The sequence below is a fragment of the Molothrus aeneus genome, chromosome 15 (genome assembly GCF_037042795.1).
Source record: "Molothrus aeneus isolate 106 chromosome 15, BPBGC_Maene_1.0, whole genome shotgun sequence".
NCBI classification, from domain to species: domain Eukaryota; kingdom Metazoa; phylum Chordata; class Aves; order Passeriformes; family Icteridae; genus Molothrus; species Molothrus aeneus.
This window is the reverse complement of record NC_089660.1, coordinates 18,399,281-18,418,961: the sequence shown is the minus strand read 5'-3', so window position 1 is coordinate 18,418,961 and position 19,681 is coordinate 18,399,281. Positions and strand designations below refer to the sequence as shown.

The following is a 19,681-nucleotide window of genomic DNA, read 5'->3' as shown; positions in this document are numbered from 1 at the left end:
TGACTTGATAAATTTATGTTTCTAGGGGGAGAGATTTCTTTTGACTGAAGAGGATCCTCAAGAATTTCAGGATAAGGCTGCTTTTCTTGAAGGAATTGAGTTAGACGTGCTTATAATTGGAAAGGGATAGCTATATAAATAGTTGATATAAATGGAATATAATGAACATTAAGCCCTCTTCTGCAATTCTTAAACCCACACATGGGAACCTTGAAGTGAGGATGCATATCCAAATGCATCTTAATTAAGTCCTAATTAATCTTAATGTATCTTAATTAAGTCCTAAATTCTTTCTCTCTTAAAAGGAAGTTGCACACAGTTGAAAGAGTAAAACATTTAATTTGTCCATTTTATGTGTACCACCCTTCCTGACAGGAGTGCTGGCAGTCCCTGGCTCCCTGCTGCAGCCGTGTGCCCATGGGTGGCTGTGGCTGTGGCAGTGGCAGTGGCAGTGGTGGGGTCTGTCACCACACCTGGTGCGAGGGGCTGCTGGAGCTGAGTGCACCTGACAGCACTGGGGTTTGTTATAGATGAGTAATGTGATGGTTGGCTCTCACAATTAAAGGATGAATATTATGTGTATGCTAAGAAGTTTTATTGCTGGATAGTTATGTTATTGTGATTTGTTGTTTGAATGTCCTCTGTTCTCTCCATAGTCCCCTTTCCCCCTGTACGGTTGCCAAGGGACGGCCATGGTAGTCAGGACATGTGGAGGGAGGGCGTGTACCTGTGCCCCTTGCATGGGGCATTTGGGGGAGGGCAGGCATGGCAACACCTGACCTCCAATGAAGTTGCAAGGAAGCAGTCTCCACCGATGGACGGCAGAGAAGAGTTCACTGGAAGACTTTGGGCGGGGTTAGAATTACCTAGCGCAACACCATAGGTATAAAAGGCAGAGCATGCATTTTGTGGGTGAGCACATACTGGTTTAGTTCCATGCTCCCAGTGCTGTAATTTTTCCTTATTTGGTCCTTTGTTGTATTTTGTCAAAGTTTAATAAACCTTTGAAATTTTAAAAGTGAGCATCATTTCTCACAGGTTTAGGCACAAAAGGTCCTGTAGTGAAGGTGAAGCTGCCAGACCTGTCCTAGGGCCAGAGGGGCAGGAGTGCCCTGTGCCCACACCTCAGGGCTGCTCCTGCTGCCCCAGGGCAGGAATGAGGGCTTGAGGGCTCCCAGGTGCCAGGGCAGGATTGGCAGCTCACAGAGACTGCTTTTGTGTGTCTGCATGTACAGTGCTCTAGCTCTCCATTGTCCTATTATTCTGGGACTAGGCCAAAACTTAATTAAATTTTATGTAGATGAATAAAAGGAGTATTGACATTGCAAGATGAAATCTGAAGCATTCTGAAAAGGAAATTTTTCTTCTTTATTCTTCACATGCACCATTTAAAATATTTCTTGCTAAGTATTTCTTTCTCCCTAAAATAAATAGGACTGTGCACCTGCACCTGGTCAGGCTTCCCTAGGTTGATCCTAGATCAGAAGTTCCCATCACGGGTTGTGGGTCTTGGTTGCCTTTTCTCTTTGGTGGTCCCCATGCAGATGTCAGAGCCCAGAGCAAAAGAGAAAGAGCCAAAGGGCTCTTCTGTGCAGTGTTCAGCTCTGAGATGAGCTTACCCATGATGGCACATTCATCTCAACCTGTTCCTTGTGCCTCTTGGTCTTTGGCAGATTTCCTTCTTGTAGTGGTTTTGGTTCACCAATTTAAGATTTCCCCAATTTTAAAATTTCCCAGTCAATGCATTAAGGAGTGTGGTGGGCTTCAGTGTTGGCCAATCACCAAGGCACTCGCTTTCTGCTGTGAGATAGGATTAGGAGAAAGGCAAAGCAGGCTTAAAACTTTACGAGGGTAAAAAGAAAATTTTATTAATAGTGACTAAAAGAAAAAAAGTAGTGAGAATCAAAACAAACCCTTCAGAACACTTCTCCTCTCCCCACACAACATTTTCTTTTCCACTGACAATGTTAAGAAACCAAACCTAAAATTTCCAGTCAGTTTACCACCTCTAAAATAGTCTTTCTTCAGTTCACTTAAGGAAAGAAGTACTTCTTGTTAAGGTTATGGAGACTTCTCCACAAGAGAAAAAAAACAGTTCTCTCATGGCTCTCAATTTTGTCAGGACTAGCAGCTGCCTGGGGAACTCTGCCATCATGAAATCCTTCTCATTTCCACAAGCCTTCCCACAGCTTGTTGATGGGCCATGTTGACTTATGGGGTATTGTTTTAAAGATGAGCTGTTCAAAGACAAAAGTTCTCTTTATCTATCTCTAAAATAATCTTCATCCCTGGGAGCAGAAATCTTCTCCTGAGGGCATGTGAGAAGGCACCCTTCTCTCTTTCTCGGTTCAAACTGCTTATCGGATCACAGCTACTTCAACATCAGCTTACTTTAACATGGAGGCCTTTGCTCGGTATCAGTTTGAACACTTTCATCTCCCCATAGTTTCATGCGTTATAGGGGGGAAAAAAAAAGTCTTTTCTCCATAGCTTACAAGAGGATTTCAGCCCGAAGATCAAGACATCTTCTCCTCCCTCCCATCTGAGACTTAACTTCTTCCTCACTAACCCCACAAACATGTTTTCATGTTGTTCCTTTACATGCTTGCATCTTGTTCTTTTCTCTGACTCATGTGAGGACTGAAGCACTGAAAGGGTTAACATCACGCCTGGGGCATACCTGACGCCGGTAACTCGTGGTGGGAGTGCGGCTGGGCTGTGTCAGGATCGATCTCATGGTTGATCTTTGGTTTTCTCCGCGTTCACTTCCAGCCGCCGGGCCACAATGCATGGGCTGCAGGATGCAGGGCTGCCTCTGGTCTCAGCCGCGCTGGGGGAAGGGCATCTGACGCCAAGATCTTCAGCCCTGCTCCGGCCAGGGCTCCGCAGCCCCCCCCCCGCCATTCCATTCCTGCCCGGCAGCTGCTGTGGCCCAGCCTGGCCAGAACGGGGCCCATGGGGGGCGGCGGACGGCCTGGGGAGGGGGAAGGGGCACAGCCCGCGGCAGGACCGCCCAGCCCGGCCTGGCCAAGACGTGGGCCGGGGCTGGGGCCTGTTACCTTTTTGCCGACCAGAAAAGAGAGTTCCAGGCTTTTTTTGTCTTTAACATGCGTCTTTCACAGAGGCATGTCCAGCTTTTCAGTGGTTCAACGGACTGTCAGTTACACAAAAAAACTTTGCATCGCTTCCCTGAATTTCCTCCCATTCCAAACCATGACAGTCCTATGGATTGCATTAGACCTGCTACATGACTTCCTTAAAACAGAATGAAACAATGAGAATTATGAAATCTAATATAGTCAAATGTTTTTGTGGCTTCTTTAAAATCAACTGACTTGTAAGAGCGATCAGCGCACGTGTGCAACATCTGCTGTAATGACTCTTTTCCAAACCTTGCTCATATTGCCAGCCATTTCCCAGTACTCATGGGCACTCCGTCTCCTCGTTCTGGTTTAACATCTGTGCTGCTAAATGAAAGTAATCACAGTCAGCATGAAAATTTAATAAGCTGCGTTCTGGCATTGGTCATGTTCCTAATTGTGTATTTGTTTTCTGCCCACAGAAGTCCTCAAACATTGTAAGCCAGAACACTTCCAGTGTTTATTAGTCTCAAATCACTCTCTGTTGGTGGTATTTCGAAAACAGACCAGATCTCTGAATTTGACAGCGCTTTTAGGAGACTGATCAAAGCCGGAGCCCAGCCTGGGAAGATCTAAACCTCACGGCCTTCCTTTCCTAGTTTGAGAATTACTGAGTTTTGGAAGCAGAAAGATCCTTAGACAGAATAGTAGAATCTAAATCTTCTAATCCAGAGAATGGTAAAGTTTTAAATAACTAAATATTTTGGCTTCACAGCAACTCACCAAGTGTGTAGTTGGTTGCATTTACATCCTAGTAAAGTGTCTTACAGTGGTTGTCCCTATTGGCCTTCCAGGAGAAGCAGATTAAGGACAGAGAAAAATGGAAGGAAGTTTTGTGCTTGTCCCAAATAACCTTCTGCCACAGGAACAATGTTGTAAGGTTCCCAGCACCACTAACGGGGCCAAGTTTAGGAAATTGTTAAGCTACTGTCTGTTTCCTGAAACTCTTCTGTCTTGTCTGCTGGGCTTTCAGCTCCCTGCCTGTTTGCTTTGCTGCCTGGCTGGAGCAGCTAGCTGGTGATTCGGCTCTTGCACAGGAGTTCAGGGAGGTCTCAGTTTCACCCCTGCTCTGATGCTGCCAGTGAAACACCTCAGACCATGTGCCCCTCATTCGCTTTCTCCCTCCCCCTCCAGTGGGATGGAGAAGAGAACTGGAGACAGAAAGGTAAAGATAATGGGTTGAGATAAGAACAGTTCACTAGAAATAGCAATGAAATAAGAAAACAAACAGTAACAACAACAATGCTGATATCAGAGTGTACAGGACAGGTGAACGATTCACGCCCCTCTGACCACTCACTCCCTTCCTGAGGGAATAACCCCAGGGGTGAAGGATGGGGAAGCAGTTGGCTGAAACATCACCACAAGCTAGGTATAGCCCTCGGGAAAGAGAAAAGGAATTCCTTGTAAGAAACTGTTGGAAATCTTGAAACAACTTGCTGCTCTTACACTAGAATTTTACTAATGCCAAAGAATATAGTGCATTGGATAATGTTTTCTATTTTTTTTAATTGCCATCAGGAGCTGACATTTATTTGGATGAAAAGTTTCAGCAAGCAAATGCTCTCACCCTGGGCAGCAGTGTGTTTGTGTATGTATCAGTACCTGAGTTATTCTGCATTCAAAACAATCTGTGGGAGGAGAATCTGACTACAGGTACCAAAAGCAGTTTTATCTGAGCCAGGAAGAAGTACGTAGTCTGTACTTAAAGGAACATCGGCAGTAGTGGGGTTCAGGCACTGTCCTTTTATCTTAATGTCCTGAAGCCTCCCTTCTGGTTCTGCCTCTTGGCAACCAAAAACTGGGACATAAATGTTTTTATGAAGACATCCAGGCACTGTTGCTTGCCTGAGATCAGGATCCATTGAAATGCCCGAAGTGAGGGTGCTGTCCATACAAGCACATCTCCAGAGCAGTCTCTGCCCGGCGGGCGGCCCTGAGCTGTCCCCAGCCCACTGGGCATGCACCATGTGTCAGCCAGAGAGCTTGTTCACAGCACCACACACATTTAAGGACATTTTCTCTTACTGAAACATCTGAATCTGTATTGGAATGATACTTTTTTTGCAGTTTCTTCCGTGCAAATAGAGCTTAATCGGTACTTGTGTTCTGCTTAATTATGCTTCACATTTTGGAGCAATCTGTTCAACTTGAACAGTTCTGTGAAGTGGGAAAAGTGATCTTCTGGGAAGTAGTAGCTCATTTGGCTGGGATATGCAGAGTGCTCATTTATGGTGGTGTTTCTGTCCTCAATTCTGACTGGACCAAACCAATTTGTTCTTTTTCTAGTCTTTACACAGGTGAATTGCCATAATGCAGTGGTCCACCTGTTCTAAGAGGAAAATTGCTTCCACATTCACACTGCCACTGTTGCTTTATATTTCTGTGGCAAGTTCTGTTTCATACACTGCTGTTTCTGAAAGGGAGTTGTCTTGGTTTGGAAAGACAGGTGTCTGCTAAGGAAGGCAGAAGCCTCCCCTGAAACGGAAAATGTAAACCCCCTCCCTCTGAATTTCTATAAATTTTAAATTAAGGGGCTCTCAGGCAAAAATATGGGAGCAGGAAATAATAGTTCTTTATTAGGAAAGAAAATAAAAAAGATAAAATAAACAATGCAGTAATCCAAAACAACACTGACAGAATCAGAACACAACCTGACATCCTGTTGGACAGGGTGCTGGTAGCGGTCCAATTGGAATTGTGGCTGCAGCCCTGGTATGGTTCTCTTGGAGCAAGGATCCTGTAGAAAGGTGTAGTCTTCCTCTGAAGATCTAGTGGAAGAGGCAGCTGCAGCTGTTCCTCTGGGAAATTCAGTAGAGAAAAGCCATGCTGGTGTTCCAGAATCCCCAGATTATATCTGGGTAGCAATGCTTGGCTCCTCCCTCTGACAGGAGCATCTCCCAGTGGGATGCTGTAGTTCTTATCAGCCATGCAGTGACATTCAATGGCCCATTATCACATTATCAGCGGATGTTCCCCCCCCCCAGGAAGGATTGGGTGTGGAAGAGATAAAGGAAACTGCCCATTTAACAGAAGACAACTGCCATACAGATGGCAAATAGAATACATCTTGCCTTGCAATCTGGGACAGGAATGTATGCTAACACACACACAAATTTCCTTAATAAATGTGAGCAAACCCACATGTTTACAGCTTGGGAAAATAAATATTTCTGTTTTAAAAATCCTAACTGAAGCTTCATTTAAAAAACAACAACAACAAATTCCAAACAAACTGATCATAAATTGACATTTAAGGTCAAAGTAGTAAAAACAGCTAATTGTTTTTTAAAGTTTATTAGCATGAAATTGGTGTTGTGCAGAATTCCAGTTTAGGTTATGAGCATGGATGTATTACAGCTCTGCTCATTTGCTGAACAATTCCCCAGTGAAGAAGTAAAATTTTATGTAACTGGGTAACTTGAGAGAGAGAAAGCGGCAAAGAGCTGCTGTGCTGTCAGTAGACTTTGACAAACTGACCACAAACATGGTGCAAGGGGGAGATGGCTTCAGGATCTATCAGAGTCATGTGAACATTTGCAAGGAATAAAATTTGAAAGAGTGCTCTGGCTGTCCCCACCTGGGGACAGGTTGCTCCTACAGGATGCTCCTGCATCTCCCCAGATATGCGCTTGGTGTCCCCCCGCTCAGGGTGCCTTGGGAAGGGCACAGGCCAGGCCCTCAGTGGAAAGGGAATGCACACACACTTAGAGGCACAAGTTCTCTGTCTCCAGGTGAAAAGTCCCAATACAAACTAAAATCTCAGGGGAGGCTACAGTTTTGTGTTCCACTGCAATTGTGCCCTTAAACACTGTACATGATTGAGAGTACAAGTACACTTACAAGCAGTTTATGTGGTTTAATTTGTGTTTGTGCCAAACTGATACCTGTTCACCTTCTCTGTGCCAAACTCTGTACCTGTTCACCTTTTTCTGAATGTTTTTCTATGTTCTCTTGTCAAGTCTGCAGCCAGTGCCAAGTGTGTGTAATCCTGCCTGCTCAAAAAAGGTGCCTCTAAGGAGGGGGAAAACCCTTAGGTTTTACATTGTAGTTAAAACATGCATGAATGTAAATACACAGGTCTATTTTCCCCATGATAACTCAGGGATAAAAGGTACTTGAATTAGGCACTGAACTAATTAATATTTTTGATTGCTTGATTTCACTCTATTATATATATTCATTGATAATTGTTCTTCCAAAACCCATTTCCTAACTCAAACCTAGAGCAAACCAGTCTAAATGGAAGTTGATGCAGTCATAAATCAAGGACTTGAAGTGTCTGATTTGCTTTTTAGTGACAAAAAAAAAACATTGACAACAATAATTCACAGAGATAATAAGTTCATTTGTAATGCATTTTCTGGGCTCATCAGAGGTTTTTTTGATAAATTACCTATTCCATAAAAGGAAAAAAAATAGTTTTACTTACCTAATTCATAATTCAGAAGTCTCTTACAACTATTTAATGAAGTGTGCTCTGAAGAGTTTCTGATAGTTCTTCTAAAAAGGCATCAATGTTTGATGCATCATGGGTTTTTTTTTCCCTTGCTGCTTTGGTATCATAATCCTGCCTTGGTTCCAGCTCAACCTGCATTTCCCACCTGGGGAAACCAGTTTAAGGCCAGTGGCTCCTGCCTGCATATCCTTTGTGTGTACTGCAAGGACATGTTGCAGTCTCCTCCTCTGGGAATGGTCACAACAAAACCAGTTCTACTGACAGGTGAACTTCATACAGTGTCTGCAAAACGTCTGAATTCAAATTTGACATTGTATATTTCATGTTGAAGCCATGGTACCTGATCTTAGCTGTGTGCCAAAAAAACATTTGGGAGGTACCTCAAAATTCTGGTGCCCCCCTTTTTGGAGAATAATATTGATTTTGCATCCCTGTATACAGCTGTGAAACTAATTAAAGGAGAGGCAGAGGACAGTATTTATACCTTGTGAACAGATCATTGTAAGGATTAGGCAAGAAATCTAAAAAAGTCTATTTTTTACTAATTATATTTGTTATTATTAGCTGTTTTTATCTTAGAATTTTATACACTGTTGGGTTTTCAGGTATCTTCTCTTAGCAAGTGGTGGTGTTGCAGGTTCACACAGGCAGAAACAGCCTGCTAAGCTTGGCTGTTTGTGAAAATAATTTGATGTTGCTGGTTTAGTGGTGAAAATCACAGAATATTCTGGCTTGGAAGAGACCGCAAGGGCCATCAAATCTAACTCAAAATAGACCTGAAGGAGTCAAAAAGTCTTATCAGAAAAAAGGGACTGGATAAGGAGACAACACTCTCTTTTTGGTTTATTGCCTGGAGAGAGTCCCTTTTGGAAACTGATCTCTCCAGCCAGGCAATATAATGTTAATAATTATTTTAAATAATAATAATGGGTGATCAACTTTATTTGTGTTTACTATTTGATACATCAGTAGGTACCTCTTTTCCATTTTTTAACTGCTGTTTGCCATGAGCAGATTTTCCTTACCCCTTTTCAGGATCACAGCTGAGTGTGAGCTGGCGCTCCTGTCCCTGTGCGGCTGCGGGGGTGTGCGGGATGTGCCAGGCGGGCGTCGCCTCAAGGCTGGACAGTGCCCGGGGCGAGCACATGGCACAGCCCAGGAATGAGCTGCCGGACAGCGGGGCCAGGCATCGGGAGGCTCAGGGTCCCAGGGACACCCCAAAGCTCTCGCCCAGCTCCTGCCCCAATGAGCACTTCAACACTCAGGCCTTGAATTATTTTTCCTCGTGAAATTTCCAAATATTTGCAATTGATCTCCCCACGGGGAAGACCTCTTTTCTGCACGACCTGCCCAAGAGCACATTCTGTCTGGAGATGAATTTCAAGTATAATGCGGGTAAACTAGAGTTAATTTTTTTCTTCAGGTCCTTGCTCCTAAAATATAGCTTTTTCTTTTTAATAAAAGTAAGATGCAGTCTAATAATTCTTGCACATAATTTAATCCCCTTCAGCTGTATTTGTAAAATTACCCATTTTATCTAACGCCTGTCAGTTTTACAATTAACACTGGGCACATTAACTGCACTTTATGCCTTGACTGTTTTCCTTAACAAAAAGTGAATTTATTATAAGCAACTTGTTTTCAAAGTCCTCCCATGAACCATGGAGACTGGTGTTCTGCATTTTCACCTTGCAGCCTTCAGATGTAGGGGACAGTGTCATTTACATCTTTATTAAAGTCATCGTTTACACCCTTTAAACTGTTTTAGGCTCTGCATTGTCCTTGGCCAGCCAGCACCTGTATGAGGCTTCAATGTTGTGCATTTGGCAGGACATGGGCTGGAAATACTGCAGGATTGCACCTGAGGAAGATGTTAGGTGCTGTTTGGTGATTGTTTCCCCAGAGCGTGGGGCCGAGCAAACCAGCCCTGGGCACGGTCCGGAGGTACAGGGGCAGCTGCAGACACCAGCAAGGATGGGCAGGCTCAGGATGGTGGCTGCTCAGTCCCAGAGCCGAGGCAGCAGCTGGGGAATAACACACCATTGTTTTATGGAGCACAAATTGGCTTTGGGGTTGGTGGAAGGTGTCCCGGCCTGTGGCAGGGGGTTGGAACTAGATGATCTTTAAGGTCCCTTCCAATGCAAACCGCTGTCTGAAATGCAGGGCCATTTGCAGGCACTTTGAGTGTGGAACTTTGCCCAAATTAAAGATAACAAAAGGTAAAATTGGAGCAAATATAAAAGGATGAATAAAGCAAGCATCATTAACTAACTTCTAAAGTGTATTCTATTTAAACACTGATTTTCCTTAAGGAAAATTCACACTCTGCTCTTGAGCAAGGAACAGTGAAATGAAAAAAGTCTCTTTCATTAGCGACAATCTAAAATATGCATGTACTTGCAAGTGTGTCAAGATTATTTTTCTTCGTAAAGTGAAGTCACTGTTTGATTTCCGTTAGGAAAGGAAATGTGCATATCCTATGGGCTAAGCAAATACAGCTGCTATTTTGCACAAAAAATAAAAACTTAAGTAAGTGATTATTTTAACCTGGGCCTACAGTGGAGTAAGATTACCACAGGTGATTCTACCAGATGCAGACCTCATACCCTGCTATTAAAGCAGCCACAAAAATATGGGCAGAAATAGATCTGAACTCAATAAATACTACATCCCACTATTCCATTTTAAAACACATCGTAAGGAAAACACTAAGTGAATGCTCTGTTACTGCAGTCTCGTCCCGCAGCCACTGGAGCTGACGGGGCCGGCTAGCCGCTCCCGGAGTGACCGGTGGAGACCACAAATCCCGCCACTCCCGGGTTCTCTGCGGGAACCCCGAGTAGTGGCTCCGTCTGCGGCATGGTGACGCAGGCGAGAGCAGGACTGCGAAGCACTGAGGCGAAGGAAGGAAGGAGTGGACACGCGTATGGACGCTAAGGCGCTTCAACAACCCAGGCAGGGCCAGTAACGGTGTCACAGAAAAACCCCGAGGTTTAGGGAGGCACTTATAATGGGGAAGGGTGTGACACTAGGAGCCACGAGGGACCAATGAACGAAGCCCAGGGGAGGAGCGAGGGACCCAACTGAACCAATAGGAATGGCCCAGGGAGGGAAAGGCTCAGGGGACAAATCATATGTTAGGTAAGGGAAGATTGACATAGAAATTTCTCGAAATGAAAGGGGGGTTGGTTACAATGATGGACAGGTAACTGGTGGGAGGAACAAACCATTATGAGGGAGAACATGGGGGGAACCAAATCTTAACTTATAAAAAATAACCAACTTTACAATAAAACCCGTATAAACGACACAATGCTACATTGTACTAGCTAAACAATCCTCAGCCTAGGACAAAATTCACTGCAGCCATCTGGTGTGGAAGGGATTCATCCTGGGATGATTTCAACAAATGTTGGAAATAAAAACAGAAAAAGAATAAATTACCATGTATCAGTACCTGTAAGCAGAAGAAGCCTTCTGCATTAGTTACTGCTTCCCCCTGATTAGTGAACACGGAAAACCCAAAAAAGAAAAAAAACAAAAAGAAAGAAAAGCAGCTTTGCTAAGGATCAAGCTCTCACTGAGCGGCTGGATGGTGTCCAGCCCCTGAGTGTGTGTCTCCATTGTCTCCATCAGCAGCACAGGGATGTCTTGCCAGCTTGGAAAGGATAAGGATGCTGTAAGAACCAGGCAGGTACAGGTGTCACTGAGCTGGGGAGGTGACGACACTCGCCCCTCATTGTGTGTGCAGTTGGTCCCAAGGTCTCTTCATGCATCAATTAATTGAAGAAGAAAAATTAACTTTAAAACAGCAGCAAGGTTGTTTCCTACACTTGAATCTCTCAGGAGAAAACTGTAAACAAGGCAAAACTGAGGAATAATGTGGTATTAGATAAAATATCTTAACATCATTCCTATCAGAAGTTTAAATTTGCATGTGTTTATGTATATACACTTCTGCTTGCACTCACCACCCTCAGTGAAGTTCAGTTTAATAAAACTGTAGTTGTAATAAATGCAAGAGCTCATATTTCATACAGTGACACCTGGGAAGAGCTGGAGGGACTGAGCCAGAATGATAATGAAAATGCAAATAAAAGGAAGTACAATGCCCGTGATAAAAAGTGAGGGCAGAGGAGGAAGTGCCAATCTCCTGGTTTGCCACTGAAGTTTCTGTGGTTAATGTATAGGTGGAAGAAACAGGTTGAAAAGAGCTGACTTGAGAGCAAGCACTGAAAGGAAACAAATAACAAAAAACACCAAATCTTTGTGGAGGGTGAGGACTATTGAGGTGGATTTTTCTCTCCTTTTTTCAACCACTCATTTCTCGTCCCTCATTTTAAAGAATTTCTTCCCCACAATTTTCTCTCTTTATAGCTTCTGCATTCCTTTGTTTTGTGTCATTAATTCTCTTGCAAAGAAAATGGCTTTCCCCCTTTATTTCAAATTACTTTTTCCTGTAGTAGACATCCTTTTACATTTCCTTTCTTCTAACAGGAGTTGTAATTTCTAGATTCTTCATTTTCCCTTTGTGCGGGGAAGGTGTGTACTTCAGGCTTCTTTTGGCCCCTTGCCAGCCTTGAGTCCCTTTTTCTTTATCATGAACAGCTGATACTCTCCTCCTGTTCCTTGCTGTTACAGCCTCTCACCTTTTTCCCTGCTGTGCAAGGGACCTTCAGAACAGGATTTAGGAATACATTTTATCTGTTCAAGCCTACAAATGCTGACTGTGATTTTGCAGATGTGGTGGATTAAGAGGATGGCTGAAGTCACCAATATTTTGAACCAGTTTCTTAATACTGACAAAATGAACCAATGTTAATTAAGCATTAGCATTTGCTGACATGTGCCCTCCTTAATAATGGTCAATTTAATATGTGTATATGTATGTGTGTGTGTATTTCTGCAAAATTAATTAGCTTATGAAAATACACCTTTGGGCTGGTCTGTTCTGGTCTTTCACTAAGCTAGTCTGCTCTGAATTTATGCCTTTCCTCTATTCAGAGTAACTCTATTTCCTTGCAAATTTCGATTTAAATTGTTGGCTTGCAACAGAAATGACTACATTATGCTTGAGCCAAATAACCTAAAATGTTTTTACAAGATATGAATTGTGCAGTTTTTGACAATAAGGGGAGTGTTTGCTTTTATGCCAAGCAACTTTTGGGTGTGGATTGGATTTTCACGTCAGCTGAAGGCTGGATCTGGTCTTTCAAGTTTAGAGAATCTCAAACTGATAGACACTAAATATCTATGTATTTGAGCATTACATACACTGCTGGGGGATGGGCTTGGCAGGGGAAAACATGCATCAAAAATGAAGTGAGGTTATGGTAAATCAGGGTGTGATAGTATCTTTCTTCCTTGTAGAAGAACACTCTCTTAAATAAAATGCATAGAAGTGTTTTTCCTTTTTATCTCTTTCTCTAGAAAGTCCTTCTAAATTCAGACTGTGGTATATGGTAGAGATAATTCATGCTATTTATGTATAAAATATTGTAAAATCCAAAGCTATGTCTCTGACCACCCCAGCCAGGGAGCAGAGCCTTATTTTTATTCAATTAGTTCCCGGAGAACGTTAATATCAAGCCTGGAGAAGCAGTCGGGGTGAACCACTGGGGAAACGCTGTCACTTTGTCAGTCGGATCCTGGTTCACCCAGCACCAAAACCCGGGTTCGACGCTGCCCGAGGCTGTGGTGGTCTTTCGAAATTCTATTTTTTGTTATCGATCTAATAAATCTTTGTTAAATTTTTTATAAATTTGGCCACCGATTTGATAATTTATAACAGGCTGAATTAATTCCAGATTCTGCAACTGTGGACAAAATTTGAATTTCTCCTCGGACTACAGTGACCTACAATGTCTCTAGAGCAAGCTTTTTGGTTAGCGCACAAAGGAGATTCCCTTGGTGTTTAACCCCAGTATAAGGTCGTTGTCTGATATGCCTGATCATGTCTGCTCTCACTGGTACATTTGCACAGCTAGAAAGCTAAAGCCAGTACTTTAGAAGTGCCATTTCTCCACACTGTCTCAATATTTAGGTATGAAATGCCTGTGTCTGCTTTTTGGAGCAATGTGTCTGCTGCCGCCCTACTGCTGTCACCACCATTTTGGCTCTGTGAATGGGCAGCTAATTGGCAGCCCAGGAAGAAATGTGAGCTATTGCCTTACTCCTGTGGCTTTTATTTTGCTTTCAGGAGGTTGAAAACAGTTACACAGATCAGTTCTGTTGGTGGTTTCTTTTTGATCTGTTGCTCTTGAAATCCAGTCTGTCCTATCCATCATGTTAAAATAGCAAGGGTAGCAACCAAAATAAATATTTTCCTGTCTTCTCTTTCAGATAAAATTGAAGATGAATTAGAAATGACGACAGTGTGCCATAGACCCGAGGGACTGGAACAGCTTGAAGCACAAACCAATTTCACTAAAAGAGAACTTCAAGTTCTTTACAGAGGATTTAAAAATGTAAGAACAGTACTGCAATGAACAGTCTAATATGTATGTCCTCACCAGCCTCAACTGCTCAGCTTGATTTTGTATTATTCCCCTGCTAAGCATTAGTAGTTTTGTACAAGATCTCCCTTACCACAGAAAATGAGCACAATCTGCCTCTCCATCTAATATTTATGACACTGCAATCTGCCTAAAACTGGGTTTGGATGAATATTCAGCACATAATGGTCTCATTAAACTTGTTCCCCAAATGTCAGCAAGCACAGTTCAATTTCCTCAGCTGTACTTCCGCCAGTACTTGAAGATAACCTGAAAATGTTTTCATGGCTACTTATTTAAACCTTGTTTTCATCTCCTCATGTTCAAATATAAGTGGTACTGTTCGCTTGTGATTACGTGCCCAGGATGGACATTTCATCCCTTCTCTAGCTGCAGAAATCTTGCTCTTGTAGAAGAGCACTTTAGGACTTTAAGGTCCTGCATAAGTAGGGAATAAGGCTGGAGTGGCAGGAGCTAAAGAGAAACCAAAAGCTGAATGTGTGTTAAGACTGAGGAGACCAGAGAGAGGCTGCAGATATCTGGGCAAGCAGGCAGTAGTGCCAGCTGGTGTGACTGGGTGTGCAGAGAAACTCCATGCCCAGTCTTGTGAGCCACAGTTCCAGCCAGGCTCCCTGGGAGCCCAGAGTCTGCAGCTCCCAAGCCTCAGCCTGGCTCTGCTGCTGCCTCTCAGGGGCTCCTCACAATCAGGAGAAATGGATGGGGAATGTTGAGGCTGCATGGAGCAGATGCTTTATGGACCTTGAAGAATGAGTATTCATTACATGTTTGCCTGAGGGTCAGGATTTAGTCACCCAGGTGGTTTGTGCCAGCCGATATTTTAATGATGATTAATAGGTCAGAATCAAACTGTCTCAATAAACACAGAATGGTTTTTATATTCTCTTGCAGGACAGCTCCAGCATTTAGAAACCATTACAGCAAAATGCTGTAGTTTCTCAGTCAAGTCTATTGGGTAAAAACTTGTCAAAAGAAAGCTGGGCTACCTTAAATACAGGCAGTTCTGAGGAACCTGTGGGACTTTGAGAAGGGCCTTTATTTTTGACAGATTTTTGAAATTTGATCAAATCATGTTTCCAGTGTATATTTGACTTTTCCAAGGAGTCTGGTGGTTTCTCTGGTTTATTTCTCTGCTCACCTAAATGGGCCAAAGCACAGCTCAGCTTTCTGTATTTTTGTTAGTGTGTGTGGCATATTTCTGCAGCTTTGCTGCACACAGGAGGTCATTTCATGTGTGAAGTTGCCTAACTAAACACTGGTGTCTCTTTATGCTTTTGCCAGCCAGCAGGAAATCACACGGCTTTTGAGACAGAACTTGGCAGGTTAACACCTTGATATGACATGACTGCTTACAGAGTGAGGTTAAACCCAGTTTTGCTAAGATCTCTACCATGCCTTCTGTATCACTGTTGGGTGGGAATCCTGTGTGGGAGAGCTCTGCTCTGTGCTGGGGGGATTTGTGACTGCAGATGCAAACCCGTGAGGCAGACCTGGAGCACTCTCAGCACACAGGACATTTACCCCTTGCCTTTTCTAATTCTGCTAGCACTTTGCACTACAGAGGCATTACCTCCCAGGGCAATAGTGGCAGACAAGGGCATTTAACTTGTGACCTAAATCTAGGATATCACTGAAGGTCTTGGTATTAATTGCCAGTGATGGCAAGGTCTTGGTTTATATCTGGATATTAGGACAAAGCAGGCTGGTTTTATCCAGCTAATCTGCGTACAATATACACAAAGTTTCGTATGTAAGGTTTAAATTGACATGAAAGTACAGCTTTAACACTGGTAGCCTGCAAATCCTGGTTTCAATGGGGTGGGTAATTATGCTCAAGAGGCAAACTGGCTCATCTGTTACCGTATTTGCTATTGTACCAAACAGTCTGGTCCTTGGGATGATGTTACAGTGCCATCTGGAGATTCAAAATCCCTGTGGGAATACAGTAATTTTCCTCCCTGGCTTATACTCACTGCTTGTTCTCAGTGATTATTGCACAGGTCCTGTTTAATCACAAGGCAATACCTGGATAATCACAGAGCAATTTGCAGGAACTTGTGTAGGGGACAGAGGTCCTGGCTGCAGAGGATTTAGTGCACAGGAGCAGGGATGATGTTCCACCAAAGGCAGCTCAGCACAGCCTGGGCTGGCTTCCGGACTAGTGCTTGTCTGACCAGGGTCCTAATTCTCAGTACCTTTAAACCTGTTCTTCCTGTGTCTCTGAATTCTGTTCCTGCCCCCTGCCCCCCCCCCCCCCCCCCCCCAGATTATCTCAGTCTCTACCCAGGGTGTCACTAGTCTGGTCTGGTGGTTTTGCCCCACAGTGATAGAGGATGCCAATAAATTCATCTCCAGAGAAGCTGAGCGTGCTAACCAGGTCTGTATCATTGCTGCCTGGCCAAATGTTCCCTCTCTTTGCCTTCAGCTTGCTTTTCCAGTTGTGAGAGGGTGCCACCCTCCAGCATCTCTTGGTTGCAGGACCAACAGTTCACATTTATCTAGCAGTTGCCTCTGCCCGCAGGATTCTGCATTATGTGAATGGTCTCCTTTGCACCTCTCTGTTAGCTGTGGTAAGACTGAAGCCAGACTAACCTGAGGTGTTTGGTCCCATCTCTTTGGCTGAGATTCTAAAAAAGCAAACTTACAGGCAAACCCATCAGAGCCTTTGGTGGGTCTTGCCTTAGTACAACTTAACAAAAGAAAATGTGATACCTTCTGTCTACAAAAGCACCAGAATTGTTTGAGCTAAACGGGAATATTGGCACAGGAACAGAATGGCCGTGAATAGGCATAGGCTGGAATTAGAAGAGAGTTTCTGCCCCCCAGAGGAGTAAAGTTTGGTGGCCAGTCATGGACTTGCAGGGAGGAGAGCAAGGAAGTATTTTTATTATTAAAACGGATACATTGATGTCTAATGAAGTGACCAACTATACAGAGATTTGAGCTTGGTAATTCAGGATCTTCCACTTAGGCCATGTTTCATGACTTGCATTCTTTGGAATCGAGTACATCGATTTAAAAGAACTGGAGGTTTTGTGAGTTTTTTTGCTCAGTGGGGGGGTTTGTGCTCTTAGGGGAAATGCTTGTTAGCTGCAAGGGATAATTTCTTAATACTGAATCAGGAAACAGACAACCCAAATGACTGAGGAGCTGCTGGAGACATCCTTACCTTGCTTTACTGTGTGTATTTTAGCAAATCTGTAACGTAGGGTAGTATGAGATGTAACTGTAAAAAAAGCAGGATTACGGAGGTTAAAGTGAGCAGTACAAGCAAGGGAGAAATGTACTCATACTTTAATAATCCCCAAAACATCTTCAAAGTGGGAGAACATAGAGCAACAAACTACATGGAATGTGTGAGTGCTTAGAGATGCAAATCTGGATTGTGCCTTTGTCTGTGGTCAACTAACTTACTGCCTCTAATTTAGCAAAATGTGGCCCTGGGTACTCATCCTCATGTTCTGGCCAGCTGAACTCAGGAGGGTCTGAAAGGCAGGGCATGCTTTGCTCCCCTGTGGTCCCTGCATCTCTACTTTGCACATCTCTGAAAGCAATCCGTGAAGTTTATTTCTAATTCCAGCAGAGGAAAAATGCAACTGTTTTATTTATGTTTTATTTTCCTTTTGGTTTTGTGGGTTGGTGTGTTTGGTTTATACATGGATTCAGCTCCTTTGTGGTATAGTGATTTAAAAGAAGAGGGTAAGTTCAGATGCACAGTTTGTGCTGCCAGAGCTTGATAGTCAGCCCTGGGAAAATGAGGGATTTGTTCTGTGCTTGATGACAATACAAAAAAAAAATGTTCACTGTTTGGCATTTTTAAAAAATTATTAGTTTAAGGAAATGAGAAGGGTTAACCTAAAGCCCTGCTATCAAAGAAAAGCCTTATGAATACTACAGTGAAGGACTGTGTTCTTCTTACTGACAAGGATTTTTTCTTGAATGAGTGAATCTTTATTAACTTCAGTGGAATTTTAATTGACACTAAGCTCACCTGCTCTGTGTCACAAGAGAGATTTCTTTCAAGTCAGCAGAATTAAGTAGTACTGTAGCACTAATGAAGCCTCTGGAGCATTATTTGGCTCTTATAAAACAAAAATTGTGATCAATTAACTGCAAATAAATTGGTAGTAGCATATGTGTCTGAAAGCAATCCAGTTATAGAGAGCTAAATGGGCTGATCAATGTCAGCACTGCCTCTCCCCAGCACTCCTAGAGCTGTGATGCAAACTTTCATTTGGCTTCCAGATGGAGCATCAGAAGCAATAAGGATCACGTAGAAATTCAGAAAATTAAGCAGGCCCAATGGCCCAACTGCCAGGGTAGCCCTTGCCCCTGTGAGAGAGCACAGGCAGCAGCAGCAGCAGCAGCCACGTGTGCATCTCTAGTAATAAACAGAAGGAAGGGACCTCAGGGACTCTGCACTTGTGGGAAACATAGAGAAAAGAATGATCAGTCCCTCAACTACAAACCGTCTTTCAGCAGGTGAAGTTGTGGTTCTTAGAGAATGCAACAGTTGTCTTATCATGAGGAGAGAAGGAAATAAATCTTGGTGTAGCACTGTGCTGGAAAGGATGGGCCAATTGTGCCAGGCTTGATTTTAAAAAGAATGGCAGTTTAGTGAAGTACTCTGCAAGGGCCCTGTGCAATCTTGCAGTAACAGCAGTTCAGTGGCCAAGGAGAACACTGCTACCCAAGAATGGCTGTGGATATGGTTCTGAGCCTGATCAATGATTAAAAGATATCATAAATAAATATCAGATGATTTATTTAATGTATGTTAGCTTACAAGCTTCAGAAAACATGTATGTTTAGGAAATATTTGGGAGAATCTCTTATGGTAGCTGTTAGCTTCTATTTAATTATCTTCCTTTGATGATTTCTGCTTTACACATGAAAAAGTAACCACTTTTCTTGTGATAAGGAAACCAGGCAACAGATGTTTTATGAGGAGCTTTGGAACAGTTTGAGAATAGTCATCTAACCAGAAATCTTGCAGCCTACAAAATCACAAGTGGCACATAGAAAAGTTGTCTGATTGACTGTTTGCTGTCTCTGTCTAAACAGCAGTTCAGGACTCTCAGGCAAGATAGCAGGAGTCAAGTTCCAAGAATGGAAAGCTGGTGGTTCCTTGAGCAAACAGTTATTTATATTTTGTGAAGTTCCTGGCTGAAGCACCTGTGTTGAAGTGAGGCAGGGATCATAGCCTGACACAGAGAGGGATGCATGGAGTGAGTATAGTGCCAGGAACAGAGGAACTTTTTTGATCCCAAGTGTGCCCTCCAGCTCAGTATAAGCATCAAGCCTGGCCATACGTGCCAGTTCTATGAGTGAGTTTTATGAGAGATTTAGCCTGCTCAAAGAATCCATCTCCAGCACCTCCTACCAGCAGGGACAGTGCTCTTGCTCCCTCCTCCCTCCCTGATGAGAGCTTGGGGAATTAAATGGCTGAGTGGGATCAGTGCTGCAGCAGGACACAGACCCCAGGGTCTCTATTGATCAGTGGCTCAGAGTGTGGGAGAAAGCTGACTTTTCTGTGTAATTCAGTGCTCTTTGAAAAAGATGGAATGATG

At 43.3% G+C, this 19,681-nt stretch overlaps 1 protein-coding gene across 3 annotated transcripts in view; it reads left to right on the top strand.

Moving 5' to 3' along the window:
• KCNIP1 (potassium voltage-gated channel interacting protein 1) overlaps window positions 1–19,681 on the top strand; it is a 176,404-nt gene that overhangs the window by 144,509 nt on the left and 12,214 nt on the right. For all 3 annotated transcript variants that reach the window (XM_066560211.1, XM_066560212.1, XM_066560213.1), the window contains one exon: window positions 13,942–14,066. In XM_066560211.1, the coding sequence (XP_066416308.1) occupies window positions 13,942–14,066 (125 nt within the window). The remainder of the gene's footprint in view (window positions 1–13,941; window positions 14,067–19,681) is intronic.